We start from the raw sequence: 25,000 nt of genomic DNA, 5'->3' as shown, positions 1-25,000 counted from the left end.
CTACTAATCTGGAAGCGTATCCGCAAGATAGCGGATAAGTTTGTTCCTGATGTCTCACTGGTCCTTCACCTCACTGGTACTCTTGCGGTGGACCCGTTGCAGTTCGCAACAGAATTGGGTTCCCACTTTTCGTCTGTTAGCTGAAGTTCTCATCTCCCTCATTCCTTCCTTCATCGTAATCCTCTTCTTGAATCTCGTCCTTTGGATTTCTGTACCCATCTCAACCTTCCCTATAACGATCCCTTCTCTCTCTCTCTCTCTCTCTCTCTGATCTCCAGTCTGCCCTGGCTTTCTGCGGTTCTACGGTGGCAGGCTCCGATGGCATTCATTATGAGATGCTTTGACATCTCCCTCCATGCTCGTCTCAGTATTTACTAGGTCTTTAATCGGGTCTGGGAATTTTCGCCAGTCCCTGAGGACTGGCACGATGCTGTTGTCCTCCCTGTTCGGAAACCAGGGTCTCTCAGGTCATCCCCCAAGGATTTCCGCCCTATTTCCCTCATGAGTTGCCTGCAAACTCTTTGAACGTATGGTTAACGTTCGTCTGATGTGGTTCTTAGAGCACTATTACAACCTTTCCCCTTCTCAATTTGGTTCTCGCAAATGCCATAGCACAACAGATGTGCTGGTGAACTTGGAGGTCTATATCCGTACTGCTTTTGCCGCGAAGACCTCCGTTGTTGCCGTCCACTTTGTCCTGGAAAAGGGTTATGACACTACATGGCGGTATCATATTCTGTCCCAACTTCATTCTTTTGGCCATCGTGGGAATCTCCCTCTCTTCCTCCAAAGTGTACTCTCGTCGTTCCTTTCGAGTGAGGCTCGTTACCACTCTCTCTGCCCCTTTTCAACAATATGAGGGTGTGCCCCAATGTAGTGTTCTGAACACTTATTCTTTTTTTGTTGCTCTCAATGATGGTCTTTCCTCCATTCTGGCATCTTCTCCGCTCTCTCTGTAGACGATCTTACCATTTGCCGTCAGGGTGATGATTCGCCTCTCCTTCAATGGCTGCTTCAACTTGCGATTGGTGCCTTGTCTTGGACCACCGATCATGGCTTCAAGTTCTCTGCGTCTAAGACTTGTGCTATGACTTTTACTCGGAAGCGTGTCATTCTTCGTCCCTCTGTCTCTTTATGGACATTCCCTTGTGTACAAGGATTCCGCTAAGCTTCTGGGGTTAATCTTTGACACTAGTTTGTATTGGTCAGCTGATATCTCTTACCTCCGCGCTGAATTCTCTATGGTTCTATCCCTCTTCAAGGTTTTCTCCCATACTTCTTGTGGGGGGCGTATAGGCATACGCTCCTCTCTCTCTCTCTCCTCTCTCTCTCTCTCTCTCTCGCTCTCTCTCCTCTCTCTCTCTCTCTCTCTCGCTCTCTCTCCTCTCTCTCCTCTCTCTCCTCTCTCTCCTCTCTCTCCTCTCTCTCCTCTCTCTCCTCTCTCTCTCTCCTCTCTCTCTCTCTCTCTCTCGCTCTCTCTCGCTCTCTCTCGCTCTCTCTCGCTCTCTCTCCTCTCTCTCCTCTCTCTCCTCTCTCTCTCTCTCTCTCTCTCTCCTCTCTCTCTCTCTCTCTCTCCTCCCTCGCTCTCTCTCTCCTCTCTCGCTCTCTCTCTCCTCTCTCTCTCTCTCTCTCTCCTCTCTCTCTCTCTCTCTCTCCTCTCTCTCTCTCTCTCTCTCCTCTCTCTCTCTCTCTCTCTCCTCCCTCGCTCTCTCTCTCCTCTCTCGCTCTCTCTCTCCTCTCTCTCTCTCTCTCTCTCCTCTCTCTCTCTCTCTCTCTCCTCTCTCTCTCTCTCTCTCTCTCCTCTCTCTCTCTCTCTCTCTCCTCTCTCTCTCTCTCTCTCTCCTCTCTCTCTCTCTCTCTCTCTCTCTCTCTCTCTCTCTCTCCTCTCTCTCTCTCTCTCTCTCTCTCTCTCTCTCTCTCTCTCTCTCTCTCTCTCTCTCTCTCTCTCTCTCTCTCTCTCTCTCTCTCTCTCTCTCTCTCTCTCTCCTCTCTCTCTCTCTCTCTCTCTCTCTCTCTCTCTCTCTCTCTCTCTCTCTCTCTCTCTCTCTCTCTCTCTCTCTCCTCTCTCTCTCTCCTCTCTCTCTCTCTCTCTCTCTCTCTCTCTCTCTCTCTCTCTCTCTCTCTCTCTCTCTCCTCTCTCTCCTCTCTCTCCTCTCTCTCCTCTCTCTCTCTCCTCTCTCTCTCTCTCTCGCTCTCTCTCGCTCTCTCTCGCTCTCTCTCCTCTCTCTCCTCTCTCTCCTCTCTCTCTCTCTCTCTCTCTCTCTCTCTCTCCTCCCTCGCTCTCTCTCTCCTCTCTCGCTCTCTCTCTCCTCTCTCTCTCTCTCTCTCCTCTCTCTCTCTCCTCTCTCTCTCTCTCTCTCCTCTCTCTCTCTCTCTCTCTCTCTCTCTCTCTCTCTCTCTCTCTCTCTCTCTCTCTCTCTCTCCTCTCTCTCTCTCTCTCTCTCTCTCTCTCTCTCTCTCTCTCTCTCTCTCTCTCTCTCTCTCTCTCTCTCTCTCTCTCTCTCTCTCTCTCTCTCTCTCTCTCTCTCTCTCTCTCTCTCTCCTCTCTCTCCTCTCTCTCCTCTCTCTCCTCTCTCTCTCTCTCCTCTCTCTCCTCTCTCTCCTCTCTCTCCTCTCTCTCTCTCCTCTCTCTCTCTCCTCTCTCTCTCTCTCTCGCTCTCTCTCGCTCTCTCTCCTCTCTCTCCTCTCTCTCCTCTCTCTCCTCTCTCTCTCTCTCTCTCTCTCCTCTCTCTCTCTCTCTCTCTCTCTCCTCTCTCTCTCTCTCTCTCTCCTCCCTCGCTCTCTCTCTCCTCTCTCGCTCTCTCTCTCCTCTCTCTCTCTCTCTCTCTCCTCTCTCTCTCTCTCTCTCCTCTCTCTCTCTCTCTCTCTCTCTCTCTCTCTCTCTCTCTCTCTCTCTCTCTCTCTCTCTCTCTCTCTCTCTCTCTCTCTCTCTCTCTCTCTCTCTCTCTCTCTCTCTCTCTCTCTCTCTCTCTCTCTCTCTCTCTCTCTCTCTCTCTCTCTCTCTCTGTCTCTCTCTCTCCCTCCCCTCCTCCCCCCCCCCCCATTCCTCACTCGTCCTGTCTAAACTCGATTATGGCTGCCCTGCATACTCGTCCGCTTCTCCTTCTACTCTTCGCCGTCTTGATGCTTTGCACCATGCTGGGTTGCACCTCAGCTCTGGGGCCTTTCATTCGACTCGCGCTCTCAGCTTGTATGTTGACACTGGTTTCCTATCTGTCCAGGACCGCCGTGATCGCTACTGTCTTTGCTATCTGGCTCAGTCCCTGCAATATCCTTCCTCTCTCCTGTCGTGCTTTGATTTTTATCCCTCCTGAAGTTCCCGTTCCTCGTCACCACCTCCCTCTTTGTGTCCGGCTATCTTGCTTACAGGTCTCTCTCCATTCGTCTTTCTCATATTTCCCCTCGTATTGTTCCTTCCTTGCCCCATGGAGGGTCCCCCTTCCGAAGTTTTGTACATCCTTGACCCGCACTACTGAAGCTTTTACTCCTCCTACGGTTCTGAAACGCGCTTTTTCTTGAGCACTGTTCTTCATACTCCGGCTCCATTTCCATATTCACCGATGGGTCTAAGTCCGCGGACGGTGTGAGCTACTCCATTGTTTTTCCTGACCACACTTGTCGCCTCTCTTCAGAGGCTAGCATCTTCACAACAGTGTTTTATGTTGTACTCCATGCTCTCCGTCTCCTGCTCGTTGTCAATCTTCTTTTGTGATTGTAGTTGACTCTCGTAGTGCCCTCATGGCTCTCGGGTCCTTTAATCCTGTCCATCCCATAGTTATCGAGATTCAACATTGGCTATTTCTTATCTATAGTAAATTTAAATCCGTCGAGTTTGGCCGAGTTCCCAGCCATGTTGGCGTTTCTTTAAATGTGTGTGCAGATGCTGCTGCTGGAGAGGCTATCCGCTCGTCCCGTTTCCCGTAAAGGTATTCTTTTTTCGACTTATCCGGTTATTCAATTCTCCATCCATGCCCGTTTCAGGGTTGTTGGTCTTCTGTTGTTGGTAACAATCTGCATACTCTTAAGCGTTGTGTCCCCGTGGCCTTCCTCCTGCCACTATAACCGGTGGTGGGAAACGGCTCTAGCATGGTTGTCTTGGCCATACTCGCTTAACTCAGTCACTTAATGGAGCGCCGCCCAGCTCCTCCTTGTTCAAATTGCATTGTCCCTCTTACTGTCGTGCATATCCTTGTTGTATGTCCTGACTTCCAGGATGAGCGTGTCTCTTGCTTTCCGACCGCCCCTTTCGGTCACTTGCCCCTGAAAAGAATTCTTAGGGAATCGGATACTTTTGATATTGTTCGCCTTATGCGTTTCTGTTCTTGTATTGGCATCCTTGGTGATATTTAGCACCCTCTGATTATTCCGCACATTTGACGGTGCTACATAGCCTTCCCGGTTTGGAGCCTTCTTTTGATAATTACTTACAGCACCAGGGCTCCTATTATTATTTTTGGCTACAGCCAACCATTAAAAACTAGTTCTGAGGACTGGCCCTCAAGGGCCAATAAGGGCTTGGCACTTATCTACTACCAATCATCTTCTAGAACTTCCTAAAAGGTACATAAAATTCTTGTAGATTCGAGTCAGCTCTACCCAGCTAGCCGAAGGGACAAGGCTTCTTTGTAGTTGGAGACCAAAACAGACCTGGTCCACAGCGAGCGATGTTTACAGAAACTGGCGAGAGGGGGGGGGAAGAGGGTGAATTGAGTGGGGGATGATGTGGGGAGGGGGGGAAATAGTCACCGAGAGGATCAAGCGTGCAGGATCATGCTTCGGTCAACCTAGTGAGCCCTTGACTTTAGACGAATGGTGAAGTGGGATAAGGAAGGAATCAGCCGTTACACTGTCATCTTCTCTATACTCCGTCACCCTGCCTTATGTGGTGCTGGCTGTCTTCTCTATACTACATCACTCTTAAACACCTTCTGGACTCCTTGCTGGAGCCTGTGCTCCTGCTAGGTGATTTCAATTGTCATCATTCCCTTTTGGGTGATGTTCTGACAAACACCCGGGTCGCCTTCTTGAGCCATTTATCTTCTCTTCCCTGTCTCTTCTGAATTCTGGTGAGCCCACGCATTTTGGCTCTCGGACTCGCACCCTTTCTTGTCTTGATCTTTCTCTTTGCTCGTCGTCTCTCTACTTAGATTTCATGTGGCAGGTTCTTGATGACCTCCATGGCAGTGACCATTTCCCCATCCTTGTTACCTTTTTCTCTTTTCACCCTCCCTCTCTCCTTCCCTAGGTGGCAGTTTGCTAAAGCGGACTGGAACCTATTTACCATCAGTGCTGCTCGCTCTGACCTCTCCCATCTGCCTCTCCCTCGCTCTCTCCTCGTTTTTCATGACACCATCTTCGACGCTGCCCTCCGTTCTATTCCTTGCTCTTCCTCTCGGGGACAGTGGAAGTGCGTTCCCTGGTGGAATGCCGACTGTGCATGGGCTGTCCTCTGTAAGCGTGCAGCCTGAAAGAGACACCGCCGCCGGCAGACGGCAAATTCTTTTCTCTTGTTTCGGAGGGCAAGTGCGGTGGCCCGTAGGGCCATCTGTACGGCTAAACGTGAATGTTGGGGGGTCTTATGTCTCCACCATTACATCCCAACTCCTCTGCAGTAGATCTGGAAGTGTATCCAGAAGATAGCGGGTAAGTTTGTTCCCGATGTCTCGCCGGTCCTTCACCTCCGTGGTACTCTTGTGGCGGACCTGTTGCAGGTCGCTACCGAACTGGGTTTCCACTTTTCTTCTGTTAGCTCTTGTTTTCATCTTCCCCAATTTTTCCTTCTTCGTAAAAATGTCCTTGAATCTCGTCCCTTAGATTTCTGCACTCATTTTCGACTTCCCTTAACAATCCTTTTTTCTCTCTCTCTCTGAACTTCGGTCTGCCCTGGCCCTCTACAGTTCTACGGCGACGGGCTCCAATAGTGTTCATTGAGATGCTTCGCCATCTCCCTCCGTGCACGTCTCAGTATTTACTGAGTCTGTATAATCGGATCTGGGAGTCGTCGTCAGTCCTTGAGGACTGGTTCGATGCCGTTGTCCTTCCTGTTCGCAAACCAGGGTCTCTGGGAACATCCCCTAAGGACTTTCTCCTATTGCCCTCACAAGTTGTCTGCAAACTCTTTGAATGTATGTTACCGTCGTCTGATTTGGTTCTTAGAACACCATCACCACCTCTTCCCTTCTCAATTTGGTTTCCGCAAGTGCCACAGCACAACAGATGTTATGGTGAACTTGGAGGTCTATATTTGTATTGCTTCTGCTGCGAAGACCTCCGTTGTTGCTTCGTTTTTGACCTGGAAAAGGCTTACGACACCACTTGGCAATATCATATTCTATCCCAACTTCATACTTTTGGTCTTCGTGGTCATATCTCTACCTTTCTCCAAAGCTTCCTATCTCGTCGTTCCTTTCGGGTGAGGCTTGGTATCGCACGCTCTGCCTCTTTTTGGCAATACGAAGGTGTGCCCCAGGGTAGTGTTCTGAGCACTACTTTTTCTGGTTGTCCTCAATGGTCTTCTTTCCTCTCCTCTCTTCCTTCTGGCGTCTTCTCCGCTCTCTCTGTCGACGATCTTACCCATTGCTGTCAGGGTGATGATTCGCCTCTCCTTCAATGCCGGATTCAACTTGAGATTGATATAGTGTCGTCATGGGCCACCGATCATTGCTACAGGTTCTCTACGTCTAAGACTTCTGCTATGACTTTTACTAGGAAGTGTGTCATTCTTCGTCTATCTTTGTCGCTTTATGGTCACCCCGTTGTGTACAAGGATTCCGCTAAGCTTTTGGGGTTGATTTTTGACACTCATTTGACTTGGTTGCCCCATATCTCGTACCTCTTGGTGAATGCTCTAAGGCCCTACCCTCCTTCGGGTATTGTCCCATGTCAATGGGACATCCATGAAGGATGTCGGTCCTTGCAACATCCTTCCTCTCGCCTCTGTCGTGTTTTAACTTTTGCCCCTCCTGCGGTTCCAGTTCCTCTTCACCACCTCCCTCTTTCTATCCGGTTATCTCGCTTACAGGATTCTCTTTCAGTTCGTATTTCTAATATTTCTCTCATGTTGTTCATTCTTTGCCCCTTGGAGAGTCCTCCTTCCGCAGTTTTGTAAAACCTTAACCCGTATCACCAAAGCTTTTACCCCTCCTACTGTTCTAAAACGCCTTTTCCTTGAGTACTTTTCTTCTCATTCCCGCTCCGTTTCCATCTCCAGCGATGGGTCTAAGTCTGACGACGGTGAAGGCTACTGTTGTTTTTCCTGATTGCACTTATGTGTCACTTACCTCCGGAGACTAGCATCTTTACAGCAGAACTTTATGCTATTCTCTCTGCTCTGCTTTCTCGTTGTCAATCTTCCTTTGTAATTGTTGTTGACTCTCGTAGTGCCTTCATGGCTCTCATGTCCATTAATCCAGTTTATCCAGTGGTTGTCGAGATCCAGCATTGGCTGTTTCTTATTCACAGTAAATTTAAGTCGGTTGAGTTTTGCTGGGTTCCCAACCATATTGGTGTCTCTTTAAATGAGCGTGTGGATGCTGCCACCAGGGAAGCTGTCCACTCTTGTCCCATCTCTCGAAAAGGTTTCCCTTATTCCGACTTTTACCCGGTTATCCATTCCTCCGTCCTTACCCATTGGCAGGCTTGTTGGTCTTCTGTTACTGATAACAAACTACGTATTCTTAAGAGTTGTGTGTCCTCGTGGCCGTCCTCCTACCACCGTAACCGGCGATGGGAAACGACTCTGGCGAGGTTGCGTATTGGCCATACTCACTTAACTCATGGTCACTCTTACGGTCGTACATATTATTGTTGAATGTCCTGACTTCCAGGACGAGCATGTGTTTTGTTTCCGACCATCCCTGCGGCCGCTTGTCCCTCGATAGAATTCTTGGTTACTCGGATACTTTTGATATCTTTCCTTTTATGCGTTTCTGTTCTCGTATTGGCATCCTTGGTGATATTTAGCGCCCTCTGATTATCCCGCACATTTGATGGTGCTGCATAGCCTTCCAGTTTCGTGCCTTCTTTTGATAATTACTTGTACTCCGTCACCCTTCCTTTACATGGTTCTGGTTGATATTTCACATAAATCGCATCTTTTCATTAGGTGACAGATGTTATTGAATTGTGCTATTGTTTGTTTCAGGTGTTTGTGGGAGACTCGTACCAACAGCTTGGCTCCTCCGGAGGGACAGTCAGCGCCCTGGATAAGGTTACCCACACTCACAAGTTTTTCCTCCACCAGTCTTTCAGGTTCGGACCGGAGGTGTCATATGTGGCACAATGTACTCTGGAAGCTCTCCATGGAGTTCCCCACCGGACTGTCGTCGGAGCAAAAATAAAGGACTCGTTTGTCCATGCTCCAAATCCTCGACTTTTTGACCCAAGCTCAAAACTCAAAAGGGCTTATATAGCCAAGTCAAATGTGGAACTTTATAAAATAGCCACGGAGATGTGTGAGGATACAAGGTACTTAGCAGCATCCATGACATTTGCTGGTGGGCTGAGTAAATATGGATATGACGATGTTATGGATATATTTAATTTATATCAAATTCAGGAGGGACTTGCCACAAGAGAATCGGCAAATATTCAGAACCCATTAGTGGCTAAGTTCGAAACAGTAGCCGAACTTAAGGAATATGCTGAATCTAACGATGACGACGAGCTATTTTCCAAAATTGAGATGTTCAATTACAGTGGGAGTAGGACACCCTATCACGTGACTCTGCTTACTCAGAGGTGCAGCAACACAGAGGCGTCCGTAGCAGACATTACCTTCAGTACAGTTCACATGGCCAAGGGCCTAGAATGGGACTGGGTTATATTGACAGGAGACTTTATTGACAATAACATTATCTTGATTACAAATATTGATGAAGAGTTGAGGCTGGCGTATGTGTCTGTGACGCGAGCCAGGAAGTTTTTCACCATCAACAAAGCAGTTCTCTATGCCCTCCTATTCGCCCATGACGAGCTGGACGTGTTAGTAGCGAGGAAAAGCGTCGAGGAGAGCGTTGTGTGTCTGTGGTGCCGCACCCTGGTCACCCCCGCGTCCTCCCCGCTCATAATTAAGGTACCTTCGCAATCATTTTATTTAAAACTCCTGTCATAATTTTGGTTCAAAAGTTATTATATTAAATTAAATGGTAATTTTGTGTAATATATATAATTGTCGGCCTTGAAAATAATATATGACAGATCATATTAATTATATTGGGGAAAGTTGTCACATTCATGAATATACTTAATTTTGTACATAATTTTTAGGCACTGTCATACTACATATGTCATAGTGGTAACCGGTTTCCTGGAGGATATATGTGCAATGGGTGTGCAACAAATGAAATATTCGAAGCCGCCATCAGGTGAGAAGCAAGTTGTTGGGGGCTGAGAGTTGTTGGGGGTGCTGAGAGTTGTTGGGGGTGCTGAGAGTTGTTGGGGGGTGCTGAGAGTTGTTGGGGGTGCTGAGAGTTGTTGGGGGTGCTGAGAGTTGTTGGGGGTGCTGAGAGTTGTTGGGGGTGCTGAGAGTTGTTGGGGGGGCTGAGAGTTGTTGGGGGGTGCTGAGAGTTGTTGGGGGGTGCTGAGAGTTGTTGGGGGGTGCTGAGAGTTGTTGGGGGGTGCTGAGAGTTGTTGGGGGTGCTGAGAGTTGTTGGGGGTGCTGAGAGTTGTTGGGGGTGCTGAGAGTTGTTGGGGGTGCTGAGAGTTGTTGGGGGTGCTGAGAGTTGTTGGGGGGTGCTGAGAGTTGTTGGGGGGGGGGGTGCTGAGAGTTGTTGGGGGGTGCTGAGAGTTGTTGGGGGGTGCTGAGAGTTGTTGGGGGGTGCTGAGAGTTGTTGGGGGGTGAGAGTTGTTGGGGGGTGCTGAGAGTTGTTGGGGGGTGCTGAGAGTTGTTGGGGGTGCTGAGAGTTGTTGGGGGGTGCTGAGAGTTGTTGGGGGGTGCTGAGAGTTGTTGGGGGGTGCTGAGAGTTGTTGGGGGGTGCTGAGAGTTGTTGGGGGGTGCTGAGAGTTGTTGGGGGGTGCTGAGAGTTGTTGGGGGGTGCTGAGAGTTGTTGGGGGTGCTGAGAGTTGTTGGGGGGTGCTGAGAGTTGTTGGGGGTGCTGAGAGTTGTTGGGGGGGGGTGTGGGAGTTGTTGGGGGGGTGGAGAGTTGTTGGGGGGTGCTGAGAGTTGTTGGGGGTGCTGAGAGTTGTTGGGGGGTGCTGAGAGTTGTTGGGGGTGCTGAGAGTTGTTGGGGGTGCTGGAGTTGTTGGGGGGTGCTGAGAGTTGTTGGGGGCTGAGAGTTGTTGGGGGGCTGAGAGTTGTTGGGGGGGTGCTGAGAGTTGTTGGGGGTGCTGAGAGTTGTTGGGGGTGCTGAGAGTTGTTGGGGTGCTGAGAGTTGTTGGGGGCTGAGAGTTGTTGGGGGGGCTGAGAGTTGTTGGGGGGGCTGAGAGTTGTTGGGGGTGCTGAGAGTTGTTGGGGGGTGCTGAGAGTTGTTGGGGGGTGCTGAGAGTTGTTGGGGGGTGCTGAGAGTTGTTGGGGGGTGCTGAGAGTTGTTGGGGGGTGCTGAGAGTTGTTGGGGGTGCTGAGAGTTGCACCCCCCAACTATCACTAGCACTATCGAGTTGCACTATCTCGCTCCATCCCTCCTCATTTCTACCAATAAGAACAAAACATTTATTTTAGTATTTTAATTAATTTATTTTTTCTGTTGAAAATCTTATATTTCAATTCAAGAATATTATATTTCAGAACGCATAGATCGATAGATTGTGAAATGGAAGTCTTTGCTCGAGCCTCCCGCTTAAGGTTGATCACAGGAAGCAGCACGAATCAGCCCGCTACAACTACAACGCAACGAACAGGGTAATAATTTGTTACAAAGATCAGCAGACAATTACCTGACCTTCAAAGCTCAGTAGACTAATTCCTGGCCTACCAAGCTTAGTAGACCACTTATATCTGACGTTCAAATCTAAGGTAGCTAACACGTGACCTGCAAAGATTAGCAAACTAATACCTAGTAGACTAACACCTAACCCTGAAACCTCAGTAAACTAATACCCGACCTTCAAAGATTAGTAGACTAACACCTAACCTTCAAAACTTAGTAGCCTAAAACCTTACCTGCTAAGCTGAGAAGACTAAGACGACCTTCAAAACACAATAGGCTAACACCTGACCTTCAAAGCGTAGTAGACTAATACCTGACGTTCAAAGATCAAAAGATTAATAAGTGACCATAGTTCAGTACACTGATACGTGACCTTCAAAGCTAAATAAACTAATACCTGCCCTTCAAAACTCAGTTGACTAAAGTCTACCCTTCAAAGCACAGCAGACTAATACATTTTTAGATTTTTTTTCAGTGATATTCCTGCATGGGGCTCTAAGCCTCTGGCTGGCCCACTAAGTGTTACTTGTTTTTGTTTGTTTTACATAGGTGGAGTATGAGTATTTATGACTCGTATGTTAGTTTCGATAAGATTATGCACTATATCTTTAACAACTTTTTCTGCTCTGTTGATTATTTGTTGATATCTTATTAGGTTTGTTACTGTGCACTGTGTTAAATAATGTAACAGTGGTCTGTCGGGCATTTTTCCTCAGTGCTAACATTTCCTATCATCTTCTGGAACCTTTAAGCCTATTTCAAAAGCACATGGGTATCCAAGTGTGATGATGAAGTGTACTTCTGTTGTTCTACTGCTCCCTTTTATCAAATTAAGTTGTTCGTAAATGGTTGAATTCTTGTACTAACCCGCAGATCCTAATGTTGCAACTGCTGTGTTGTGGTCACTGTACGTCTTCTGCATTGCTCTATTTCAAATTTCTGTAAACTCTAATTATGTGATAGATTCAGTGGTATGTTAATGTCTACATTTTGTCTCTTAGTTCCAGGTTTGCAGCTTCGTCTACAATGTCATTCCCTATTATTCCCACATGACTTCGCACCCAGTTGATAAGTATCTGACGGCCTTGACGTTTGAGTCTTTGCATTAATGATATGATATTTATGGTCAGATGGCTGTTGTCACGTATCGGTTCTTGTTGCATGGTTTCAATGGCAGTTCACGAATCCGTATGTATGATAACATGTCGGTGTTCAGCAAGAGCATGTTCCAAAGCCTATTGAATGGCTAGCATCTCTGTAAAGTTGAACACCCATTTGAGTCTCTCCAACTAACTACAGAATTTCCTGCCTTAACTGCTGCTCCGGTTTCTTGTCCCTGCTGGTCTACTGATCCATCTGTGAAGTATGTGGTGATATCAGATGCAAAATTTGCTACTATATTCATCTATGCAAAGCTGCATAGCAGATCAGGATTAATGTTTTTTTTTTCCTTCAAGAACCATAATCCTGGTCTGCTGGCAGCAATTCCCAAAAGGTTTTCATAACCAAGTCTGCATGTATTTCGTCGACACCACTCTGACTGTATTTGTTGTATCGAATGTATTGGTGGTGTTTATTGCACAATGGGTCCACATGTTGCTATTCGAAGCTCTTCTGTCCCCACGTTAGTGCTCCAGTGATTCTTATCTTTATCTTTAGGTGAACTGATTCTTGGTCTAGTCACTATCTTGGTCAGCATGCAGGCAGCAATCCCTTTTACCCTATTTCAATCGATGTTAGTATAGTTTCTAGTCTTAAGTTCAGTATTTTTGTCCATCTGGGAGCCGATGTTATGACTAGCATTGCACCATTTTAAATAACCTCAATCTTTGCCCACTGGTCAGGAGAAAGAGTGAGTAAAGCAGGCGCTGCATAATCAACCAGGGAACGAACTCTGTGTATGTAAAACATTCTTAATATTTTGAGTCCTGCTCCGAGACGGGGCCCTGTGATTTGTTCTCAGTATATTCAGTAATGATTTTTGCTCTCTCCTTCAGATATTGAATTTGCTTGCTGAATGTCATTTTAAAATCAATCCACACTCAAAGATATTGATATTGTCATCCACTGAAGGTTAATGTAGTGAATGCGTAGATGCCTGTCTGGAGTGTTGCGACCTAGACTCATTGCCTTTGAGTTCTGTGTAAATATTTTTAGCCATAAAACGTTGCATTCAGATGTTACTTTATCTAACGTTCCTTTGTTTTTTTAAAGCACATTTGTTGTTCTGCACTTCAAAAAAAAGTACAAGACCTCTGACGATTATTGCTATATCAGCATAGGTGATCTTTAGCTGATCTGATAGCTGATCTATATCTGATCTGATCTATTGGGAGCCGGTCGGCCGAGTGGACAGCACGCTGTACTTGTGATCCTGTGGTCCCGGGTTCGATCCCAGGCGCCGGCGAGAAACAATGGGCAGAGTTTCTTTCACACAATGCCCCTGTTACCTAGCAGTAAAATTGGTACCTAGGTGTTAGTCAGCTGTCACGGGCTGCTTCCTAGGGGAGACCTGGTTGAGGACCGGGCCGCGGGGACACTGATAGCCCCGAAATCCTCTCAAGATAACCTCAAGATAGCTTGGCAATTTAACCCTCCTCTGCAAATGTCATGGTAACTAGGTTTACCATAGGGATGTAAAAAAGACTAGGACTGACTCCTCCTCCTCCTTGTTGAGTCCCATTCTTATTCAAGTGGTAGTCTGACACTTGACCTTGCAGCTTTACTCTGGCATCCCTGTGACTTACGTAATCTTGAATCCATGTTAGCATGTTTCCCTTTATAACTTTTTCAACTAAGGTGTGTAAAATTGCTTGCAGGCTTGCAAGTTCAAACGCTTTTGCTAGAACCGGATCCGAGTTAACTGTTCCTAGTAATGTTGCTATGCATTTGGCAGTACCTACCTCTTCTGAAGTCAAATATGTGCTTATGCAGATGTCCAGTCTTCGACATTTGCCTATTTAAGGCTATCAGTTCTGCAGTTTCATTTATGCATGATGGTTATGAAATGGGTCTAAATGCCAGATTCTCTCGGCTTTTGATTCTGAATGATGTCTGCTTCTTTCAAACAGGTTGGTAGTTTGCGTTGCTCCCAAGATGCATTGATAACGTCTAATATTCCATTTTCTCCATCAGGACCTGCATGTGCGTTCAATGAGTATGTAATGTTACCAGCACCTGATGCAGTATTCTTACCATCTTCTTTGGCTCTGATTAGTTCTTGTTTGGTAAAGGGACAGTGTTATGACAATGCTTAACCAGATCAGATTGGATATGCTGTGGTCATACCAATAATTGTTAATGACATGTATTGCAATTTTACTCGGCTGCAATATTTAAATTTATTTACATAGTTAACTCAGAAGTATTTAACACATGAGAGGAGATTCAGGACTTGGTTAAATTTCATGGTTTGTGAACTTTAACTTTTGAGAGAAGATTCCTGACTTCTTTTCAGTTATTGTTGAACTCTTACTTTTGAAGACGAAATAATTTACTTTGTCATTTGCCAGTCATTGAGGAAACTAATTTCAGTAGAGAGTTTCTAGATTCTGTCATATTTTCCGTCATTGTGGACTGGAACGAGAACGGCGCTCCCTCTATATTCGAAGAAAACAAATAACGAAACATCTCAAACGCTGCACTCTATCCCAGTAACGACGAGGAAGACTATCTATGGAAGTAGAAATAATCGAGCTGAAGCCGAGAGAATCATATAAAATGAGAGGCAAAGGGAGCAAAAGGCCATAAGTGAAATAGAGAGGAACCCGAAATGCATTTTCTCGTATATAAAAACAAAAACAAAAATTACATCCAGCATTGGGCCCTTGTACAAGGTTGATGGATTTTTCACATATGACAACAAACAAATGAGTGAAATACTGAGGCGTCAGTACGATTCTGTTTTCAGTAAACCCCTGACCACATCGAAGATCGATGATCCAAATGAATTCTTCATGAATTTGACGCCAACATCGAACCACATCAGATGTCACCCTAACCCCACTAATTTGAAGTAGCTATAGACAGCATGCCAATGCTGTCTGCATTGTCTGCACACAGCATGCTATTGCTATCTGCATTCTCTGCACACAGCATGCCAATGCTATCTGCACTAGACTCACTCAGGAATTCTATATTCATAAAGAAGTGAATAACATCACTTTCACAGGCCCTAAACATCTTTGGAGATGGAGCCTAGACACTGGCGTCATCTGACATATTTAAAACAACGGAGATCGCGCCACTTCACAAAGGTAGTAAAGCAGATGCAAAAAGTATAGACCTCACATATAAAAATCTTTGAAAGTGTGCTAAGAAGTAAGATTACAAATCGCATGGAAACACAACTACATAACTCTGGCATCCTTGGTGATATTTAGCGCCAATTATTGATTGATTGATTGATTATTATTGACTATTCTGATTGTTCCACACATTTGATGGTCTACATAGCCTTCCCGGTTTGGTGCCTTCTTTTGATAATTACTTACTTACATAATCCTGGACAACACTGGTTTAGAACAGGGTGCTCCTGCCTTTCTCAGTTGCTAAATCACTATGACATGGCCTTAGGTTCCATGGAAGACAAGCAAAACGCAGATGTAATATAAACAGACTTTGGTAAAGTTTTCGACAAATGTGGCCATGGTGTTATTGCGCACAAAATTGTGTGCAAAAGGAATTTCTGGCAAAGTAGGGAGATGGATCTTCAATTTCAGAACGAAAAGAACCCAAGTGTAATAGTCAACAGAGTAAACCAGATTATCGGCTATGAAAAGCTGTCCCCCAAGGTACCGTACTTGCTCCGGTACGGACATAAACAAGGATAGACATTGCAGCACTGTATCTTCGTGGGAATCTCCCTCTCTTCCTCCAAAGCTTCCTCTCTCATCGTTCCTTTCGAGTGAGGCTTGGTACCACACTCCCTGCCCCTTTTAGGCAATATGAGGGTGTACCCCAAGGTAGTGTTCTGAGCACTACTCTTTTTCTAGTTACCCTCGATGGTCTTCTTTCCCCCGTCCTTCTGGCGTCTTCTCTGCTCTCTATGTCGAAGATCTTATCCTTTGCTGTTGGGGTGATGATTCGCCTCTCCTTCAATGGCGGCTTCAACTTGCGATTGATGCCCCCTCCCCGCTCAGCTCGTTGTCGCCGTCTGGGGGCTTAGTGGGCGGCTGCCGGAGTGTGATGCTCCTTGGGACAGTCCTCTGTCCTTTTCTAGCCTTGTGCTCCTGCTGCCGTCCTCACCAATTCTGCTGGGCATCTTTTCCTTTTCCTTCTGTTTCGTTTTTCTCCCCCCTCTTCTCCTATCTGCTTGCCGTTTCCTGCCGACCTTTTGCTCGTTCTGGTTCTTCCCTTGGACTTCTTCTACTTTGACGCCCGGGTGCTTGAGGAGGCATACTCTTGCACCCGTAGAACTGCAGTACCCGACGTCGAGAGCGAGGGGAACCTTTTATTGTCAATCCCCACTTCGTCACTGAACCCGATCTCGACGGACTGTCGGTTTCTTAAGGTGGCGTTTGTGGGGCGTATACTCACGACGCACCCCTAGGAGGCCCCGACAAGATCGGCGATAGCTTCTTGTTGGGTGTCCTGCCTCTGATTGTGGCTCCATGGTGGGTGTGGGGGCACATTCGTGAGTGAATTCGTAATTTCGTCAAGATGATAACCCCTGTTTCGGCTGCTTCTGGCTTACCTTTTCAGGCTCGTGGGGTGGGCGACCAAGCCCCCGAGTCGGTCCGTATTGGAAGACCGGGCTCTGTAGCCTCCGCTGCATTGGGCCCCGACCTTGCTCCTCCTTTGGCCTCTCTGACTCCTTCCCCTGGCTCCCCTCCCTCCTCTGTGGTTGGGTCGAGCCCCAAGCCCCCAGTGGTGACTACCTCGTCCCCTGGCGCGGCTCCTTCTCTAGTTGTTACTACTGCGCCTTTTAACCCCTCTCTCTCTGGGGGTTCTCACCGCCGTTCTCGTCACGGCCGCCCTCGCTCGATTCCTTCCAGTTCTGCTACCTATCAAGCCTTGTTTGGTCCCGCTTCGTGGGCCAAATATTTTGATCTCCTCCCTCTTGATTCTGCGCCTCCTGACGATTTCTCCCTTCATCGACATCTCGTTGATTCCGTGGATGCCTCCATTACTTTTAACCCCACTCGTCTCGGTACGCGTGTCGTTGCTGCTCCTTCTCAGGATGCTGCTTCCCGCTTGGCTGCCTTATCCTGCCTTGGCGAGACCCCCGTTCGGGTCTCGAAGAACGTCCAGTTGAATGCCAGTGTTGGCACTATTTTGCTCCCGCCCCATGTTGCGACCGGTGTTCGGGACCTACGCGACTGCCACGACGATATTCGACATATCCTCGCTGCCCAGGGCCATTCTATTCTCCAGGTGGACACGTTTACTCGTCCCCCTCGTGGTAGTCGCCGTCAACCTCTCCGGGTTGTGAAGATTACCTTTGATGGTAGGACCCTTCCACCCTCTGTCATTCTTGCTGGTGCCAGGTGCTCTGTCCAGGAGTACATTCCTTCTCCTCGGCTCTGCAACAAGTGCTGGAGGTTTGGGCATGGTGCCCTCCGCTGCTCCGGGACTGTCTCTCTCTGTCCTTTGTGTGGTGGCGAAGGTCACTCTAAGTCGGAGTGCGCTTCTCCCCAGGCTCGTTGCCTCAACTGCGGTGAGGCCCATCCTACCTTCTCCCGTGCGTGTGTCCATTACAAGCTTGAGGCAGCCGTCCTCAACTTGAAGCACCGGGAGCGTTTATCTTTTCCTGAGGCGAGGCGCCAGGTTCGCCGGCTCCCGCCTTATGCTAATATCTCTTATGCTCGCGTGTTGCGCTCTTCCTCTCCTCGTCCTTCCCGCCTTCCTCAGACTCACAACCGTTTCCAGGCCTTGGACCCTGATGCGCCCACTGCCCCCTCCTCTGTCCCTTTGGGTTCTCTCCCGAAGGATCCTCCTCCTGGTCCTCTGTCTGGGGTTCCCCTTCCTTCTACCCGGTCTGTCGTGTCTTCTGTGTCTCCTTCCTCGTCCCCCTCCGATCCTCCTTCCCATCCTCTTCCTCCATCTATCGGCTCTCCCCGCCGCCTGTCGGTGCGGGCGGATGTCCATCGCTCTCCTAACGGCCGTCGTGTGTGCTCTCGTTCGGCTTCTCCTGTTGAGACACTGGAATCCGTTGCCCGGTACGTAGTTGCTGGGACACCGGTCTCTTTAAGTCAGAAGCGTAAGCCTGGCTCCTCTCCTTCCTCTTCCCCGGCGGGTAAGAAGGCTTCGCTTTCTTCCTCAGCTCCTCCTTCTGGCTCTGTTGCTCCTTCCACTCCCGTTTCAGTGCTTGCGCCCCCTGTTCCTGCTATGGAGGTTTCTTTGGCCCCTGCTTCCCTTTCGGTTGCTGCTCTTGCTGGGGTGCGCTCCTCTCTTTCTACTCCCCCTCTTCCTGCTGCTGTCCTTGACTGCTCCTCTCCGTTGTCTCCTCCTCCTCCTCCTCCTCCTCCTCCTCCTCCTCCTCCTCCCCCTGCCCGCCCACCTCTGATCTGTTCTCCCGTTTCCTTCCCTCCGTCTTTGCTCAGTTTACCCATGCCCCCTAACCCTGACTTTGCTGACCCTGATCCCGACCCTGATATTCTTTAACGTGCTCTGTTGGTCTTTCGCCTTTGTTTCTTCCTTGTTCTCTGTTTTTGTCCTTTCTCTTCTCGTCGTTGTCCATTCTTCAATGGAACGTTCGAGGTTATTACGCCAATTTCCTCGAACTCCAACTTCTGGTTTCGCGGTTTTCGCCCCTTTGTGTCTGTCTCCAGGAGCCGATGCTTGGTGCTCGTCCTGGTCGTTTTCGTGGCTATTCCTTTCTCTCCCCCCCCCCAGCCATTGCTGGGGCTTCTAATTCTTCTGCTCTCTTGATTCGGGCTGATGTTCCCTTTGTTCCTTTACTTTTTCCTTCGCCTCTCCATTGTTCTGCTGCTCGTGTCTTTGTGGGGAAATGGTACACAGTTTGTTCCATTTATCTCCCCCCGAGTGTCCCGCTCTCTCTTCCTGATTTGAAACACCTCCTAGACTCCTTGCCGGAGCCTGTGCTCCTGCTGGGCGACTTCAATTGTCGTCATTCTCTTTGGGGTGACGTTCTGACGAATACCCGGGGTCGCCTCCTTGAGCCGTTTCTCCTCTCTTCTTCCCTGTCTCTTCTGAATTCTGGTGAGCCCACTCATTTGGACTCTCGAACTCGCACCCTTTCTTGTCTTGATCTTTCTCTCTGCTCTTCTTCTCTTTACTTAGATTTCACATGGCAGGTTCTTGATGACCTCCATGGAAGTGATCATTTCCCCATCCTTGTTTCCTTTTTCTCTTTTCGCCCTTCCCTCTCTTTCCCTAGGTGGCAGTTTGCTAAGGCGGACTGGACCCTGTTTTCCCTCAGTGCTACTCTCTCTGACCTCTCCCTTCTGCCCCTCTCGCGCTCTCCTCCTTTTTCATGACACTGTCTTCGACGCTGCCCTCCGCTCTATTCCTCGCTCTTCCTCTCGGGGTCCACGGAAGTGCGTTCCCTGGTGGAATGCGGACTGTGCTCGGGCTGTCCGCTGTAAGCGTGCAGCCTGGAAGAAGCACCGCCGTAGGCAGACGACCGATTCTTTTCTTTTCTTTCGGAAAGCGAGTGCGGTGGCCCGTAGGGCCATCCGTACGGCTAAACGTGAATGTTGGGCATCTTATGTCTCGACAATTACGTCCGAAACCCCTCTGGCCCAGATCTGGAAGCGTATCCGCAAGATAGCGGGTAAGTTCGTTCCCGATGTTTCACCGGTCCTTCACCTCCATGATACTCTTGTGGCGGACCCGTTGCAGGTCGCTTCCGAACTGGGTTCCCACTTTTCTTCTGTTAGCTCTGGTCTTCATCTTCCCCAATCTTTCCTTCTTCGTAAACCTGTCCTTGAGTCTCGTCCTTTAGATTTCTGCACTCATCTTCAGCTTCCCTATAATGATCCCTTCTCTCTCTCTGAACTTCGTTCTGCCCTGGCCCTCTGCGGTTCTACGGCGGCGGGCTCCGATGGTATTCATTATGAGATGCTTCGCCATCTCCCTCCGAGCACGTCTCAGTATTTACTGAGTCTGTATAATCGGATCTGGGAGTCGTCGTCAGTCCCTGAGGACTGGCTCGATGCCGTTGTCCTCCCTGTTCGCAAACCAGGGTCTCTGGGTACTTCCCCTAAGGACTTTCGCCCTATTGCTCTCACAAGTTGTGTCTGCAAACTCTTTGAACGTATGGTTAACGTTCGTCTGATGTGGTTCCTGGAACACCATCACCTCCTCTCCCCTTCTCAATTTGGTTTCCGCAAGTGCCGCAGCACGACAGATGTCCTGGTGAACTTGGAGGTCTATATACGTACTGCTTTTGCTGCGAAGACCTCCGTTGTTGCCGTCCTTTTTGACCTAGAAAAGGCTTACGACACCACTTGGCGTTATCATATCCTATCTCAACTTCATTCTTTTGGCCTTCGTGGTCATCTCCCTCTCTTTCTCCGCAGCTTCCTCTCTCGTCGTTCCTTTCGGGTGCGCCTTGGTACCGCTCTCTCTCCCCTTTTCAGCAATACGAAGGTGTGCCCCAGGGTAGTGTTCTGAGCACTACTCTTTTTCTGGTTGCCCTCAATGGTCTTCTTTCCTCTCTTCCTTCTGGTGTCTTCTCCGCTCTCTATGTCGATGATCTTACCCTTTGTTGTCAGGGTGATGATTCGCCTCTCCTTCAACGCCGGCTTCAACTTGCGATTGATGCCGTGTCGTCTTGGGCCACAGGTCATGGCTTCAAGTTCTCTACTTCTAAGACTTGTGCCATGACTTTTACGCGGAAACGGGTTGTTCTTCGTCCCTCTTTGTCACTTTATGGTCATCCCCTTGAATACAAAGATTCCGCGAAGCTTTTGGGGTTATTCCTTGACACTCGTTTGTCTTGGTCTCCCCATATCTCTTACCTCCGTGTTGAGTGCTCTAAGTCCCTTACCCTCCTTCGGGTCTTGTCCCATACTTCTTGGGGGGCAGATAGGCGCACTCTCCTTGCTTTACATTCCTCTCTCGTCCTGTCTAAGCTCGATTATGGTTGCCCTGCTTACTCGTCTGCTTCTCCTTCTACTCTTCGCCGTCTTGATGCTTTGCACCATACTGGGTTGCGCCTCAGTTCTGGTGCCTTTCGTTCGACTCCCGTCCTTAGCTTGTATGTTGACACTGGTGATCGCTACTGTCTTCGCTATCTTGCGCGGTCCTTGCAACATCCTTCCTCTCGTCTCTGTCGTGCTTTAACTTTTACCCCTCCTGCGGTTCCTGTTCCTCTTCACCACCTCCCTCTTTCTGTCCGGTTATCTCGCCTGCAGGATTCTCTTTCCGTTCGTATTTCTGATGTTTCTCCTCGTGTTGTTCCTTCTTTGCCCCCGTGGAGGGTCCCTCTTCCGCGGTTTTGTACATCCTTGACTCGTATCACTAAAGCTTTTACCCCTCCTACAGTTCTAAAACGCCTTTTCCTCGAGCACTTTTCTTCTCACTCCCGCTCCGTTTCTGTCTTCACCGATGGGTCTAAGTCAGCGGACGGTGTTGGCTACTCTGTTGTTTTTCCTGATCGCACTTATATGTGTCGCTTGCCTCCGGAGACTAGCATCTTTACAGCGGAACTTTATGCTATTCTCTATGCTCTTCGTCTCCTGCTTTCTCGTTGTCAGTCTTCCTTTGTGGTTGTTGTTGACTCTCGTAGTGCCCTCATGGCTCTCGGGTGCTTTAATCCAGTTCATCCGGTAGTTGTCGAGATCCAGCATTGGCTGTTTCTCGTTCACAGTAAATTTAAGTCGGTTGAGTTTTGTTGGGTTCCCAGCCATATTGGCGTGTCTTTAAATGAGCGTGCGGATGCTGCCGCTAAGGAAGCTGTCCGCTCTTGTCCCATCTCTCGTAAAGGCATTCCGTATTCCGACTTTTACCCGGTTATCCATTCCTCAGTCCTTACCCGTTGGCAGGCTTCTTGGTTGTCTGTTACTGGTAACAAGCTACGTACTCTTAAATGTTGTGTTTCCTCGTGGCCGTCCTCCTTCCACCGTAACCGGCGGTGGGAAACAGCTCTAGCGAGGTTGCGTATTGGCCATACTCGCTTAACCCATGGTCACTTGATGGAGCGCCGCCCTGCTCCTTATTGTCCTAGTTGCATTGTCCCTCTTACGGTCGTGCATGTCCTTCTTGAATGTCCTGACTTCCAGGACGAGCGTGTGTCTTGCTTTCCGGCCGCCCCTCGCGGTCACCTGTCCCTCGATAGAATTCTTGGTGACTCGGATACTTTTGATATCGTTCGCCTTATGCGTTTTTGTTCTCGTATTGGCATCCTTGGTGATATTTAGCGCCCTCTGATTATTTTGCGTATTTGATGGTGCTACATAGCCTTCCCGGTTTGGTGCCTTCTTTTGATAATTACTTACTTACTTGCGATTGATGCCATGTCGTCATGGGCCACCGATCATGGCTTCAAATTCTCTACATCTAAGTCATGTGCTATGACTTACTCGGAAGCGTGTTGATCTTCATCCCTCTTTGTTGCTTTATAGTCATCCCCATGTGTACGAGGATTCCGCTTAGCCTTTGGGGTTAATCTATGACACTCGTTTGTATTGGTTGCCCCCATATCTCTTACCTCAGAGTTGAATGCTCTCAGGCTCTAACTCTCCTTAAGGTTTTATCCCATATTTCTTGGGGGAGTGGATAGGCGCACGCCCCTCATTACGTTCCACTCTCGTCCTGTCTAAGCTCGATTATGGTTGCCCTGCTTGCTCGTCTGCTTCTCCCTCTACTCTTCGCCGTCTTGATCTTTTGCACCATACTGGGTTGCACCTCAGCTCTGGTGCCTTTCGTTCGACTCCCGCCCTCAGCTTGCATGTTGACACTGGCTTCCATTCTCTACAGGACCGCCGTGATCGCTACTATATCCGCTATCTTGCGCGGTTCTTGCTATCTTGTGCGGTCCTTACTATCTTGTGCAGTCCTAGCAACATCCTTCCACTCGCCTCTGTTTTGCTTTGACTTTTACCCCTCTTGTAGTTCATGTTCCTCTTCACCGCCTCCCTCTTTCTGTCCAGTTATCTCACTTACAGGATTCTTTTTCAGTTCGTATCTAATATTTCTCCTCGTATTGTTTTTTCCTTGCCCCCTTGGATTCCCACCCACCCCCACCTCCCAAATTTTGTACATCCTTGACCCACAACGCTAAAGCTTTTACCCCTCCTACGGTTCTGAAACCCCTTTTTCTTGTGCACTTTTCTTCACACTCCTGCTCCGTTTCCACCTTCACTGATGGGTCTAAGCCTGCGGACGGTTTAGGCTACTGTTGTTTTTCCTGACCGCACTTGTCACCTTCTTCCGGAGACTAGCATGATCAAAACAGAACTTTATGCTACTCTCTGTGCACTTCGTCTCCTGATTTCTCATTGCCAATCCTACTTTGTGGTTGTAGTTGACTCACGTAGTGCCCTCATGGCTCTAGGGTCCTTTAAACCAGTCCATCCAGTGGTCGTTGAGATACAACATTGGCTGTTTCTTATCTCTAGTAAATTTAAATCCGTAGAGTTTTGCTGGGTTCTTAGCCATATTGGTATTTCTTTTATTGAGCATGCGGATGCTGCTGCATGAGAAGCAATCCGCTCTTGTCCCATCTCCCATAAAGGTATTCCTTATTCTGACTTTTACCTGGTTATTCATTCCTCCATCCTTGCCTGTTGGCAGGATTGTTGGTCTTCTGTTGTTGGTAATAAACTGCGTACTCTTAAGTGTAGTGTGTCCCCGTTGCCTTCCTCCCAGCACCGTAACCGCTGGTGGGAAACAGCTCTGGCAAGGTTGCATATTGGCCATACATACTTAACTCATGGTCATTTAATGGTGCGCCACCCTGCTCATTGTCCAAATAGCATTGTCCCTCATACAGTCGTGCATATTCTTGTTGAATGTCCTGACTTCCTGGACGAGCGTGTGTCTTGCTTTCCGGCCGTCCCTCCCGGTCACTTGTCCCTCGATAGAATTCTTGGTAAATTGGATACTTTTGACATCATTCACCTTATGAGTTTCTGTTCTCGAATTGGCATCCTTGGAAATATTTAGCGCCCTCTGATTATTCTGCAAATTTGATGGTGCTTCATAGCCTTACCTGTTTGGTGCCGTATTTTGATTATTACATACTTACCAGACTGTTGTTGGTAGTCAGTATGTCCAATTCGCGTTGTTTGTCCTCTTGTGCTCCGTCTTGTCTCATTGTGTTTCTTGTGCAACTCTACTCACCTAGTTGTGCTTGTGGGGTTTGAGCTTTGGCTCTTTGGTCTCACCTCTCAACTGTCAATCAACTGGTATACATATTCCTGAGCCTTTTAGGCTCTATCAAATCTTCATTTGAAACTGTGTACGGAGTCAGCTTCCACCACATCACTGCCTAATGACACTGAAAAAAATCTGTCTCTGTGGCTCGTATGGGTATTAAGTTTCCACCTGTGTCCCCTTGTTCGTGTTTCACCCATGCTGAGGAGTTCTCTTTGTCCACCCTGTCAATTCCCCTGAGAATTTTGCAGGTGGTTATCATGTTGCCCCTTACTCTTCTGTTTTCCAGGGATGTGAGGTTCAGCTCACATTTAGCCTTTCCTCGTAGCTCATACCTCTCTGTTCCGGGATCAGTCTGGTGGCATACATCTGAATCTCCTTTAACTTTGTCTTGTGTTTAAGTAGGTATGGTCTCCAGGCTGGAGCTGCATACTCGAGGATTGGATATATGTGGTATACAAGGTCCTGAAAAATTCCTTACACATTTCTAAACTTGTGTTGGCCAGTCTAGCATATGCCGCTGATATCCTTTTGATGTGGGCCTCTGGGGACAGGTTCAGTGTGATATCAACCTCCGTATCTTTCTCTCTATTTGACTCTTGCTGGATATCACCTCCCAGATGGTACATTGTATTCAGCCTTCGGTTTCCTTCGCATAACCCCCTCCCCATCCGGCCCGTTGGCGCCGTGAGAGGGCTTGGGGGGACGGCTGCCGGAGTGTGATGCTCCGTGGGACAGTTTGTCCTTTTGTGGCCTTATGCTCCAGCTGCTGTCTTCTCTAATTGTGCCAGGTCGCTTTTCCTTGAACGCAGGTCGGCGTTCAATCCCGACCGTCCAAGTGGTTGGACACC

The 25,000-nt window shown here is 48.4% G+C and overlaps 1 protein-coding gene across 2 annotated transcripts in view; it reads left to right on the top strand.

Moving 5' to 3' along the window:
• The window catches only part of LOC138373317 (F-box DNA helicase 1-like), a 106,944-nt gene extending 96,088 nt beyond the window's left edge, over nt 1–10,856 (top strand). For both annotated transcript variants that reach the window (XM_069339508.1, XM_069339507.1), the window contains 3 exons: nt 8,144–9,073; nt 9,268–9,365; nt 10,724–10,856. In XM_069339508.1, the coding sequence (XP_069195609.1) occupies nt 8,144–9,073; nt 9,268–9,365; nt 10,724–10,841 (1,146 nt within the window). In that variant the 3' untranslated portion in view covers nt 10,842–10,856. The remainder of the gene's footprint in view (nt 1–8,143; nt 9,074–9,267; nt 9,366–10,723) is intronic.
• Nucleotides 10,857–25,000: the final 14,144 nt, after the last annotated feature.

Source organism: Procambarus clarkii, chromosome 41 (genome assembly GCF_040958095.1).
Source record: "Procambarus clarkii isolate CNS0578487 chromosome 41, FALCON_Pclarkii_2.0, whole genome shotgun sequence".
NCBI classification, from domain to species: Eukaryota; Metazoa; Arthropoda; class Malacostraca; order Decapoda; family Cambaridae; genus Procambarus; species Procambarus clarkii.
This window is presented reverse-complemented; position numbering and strand designations above follow the sequence as displayed.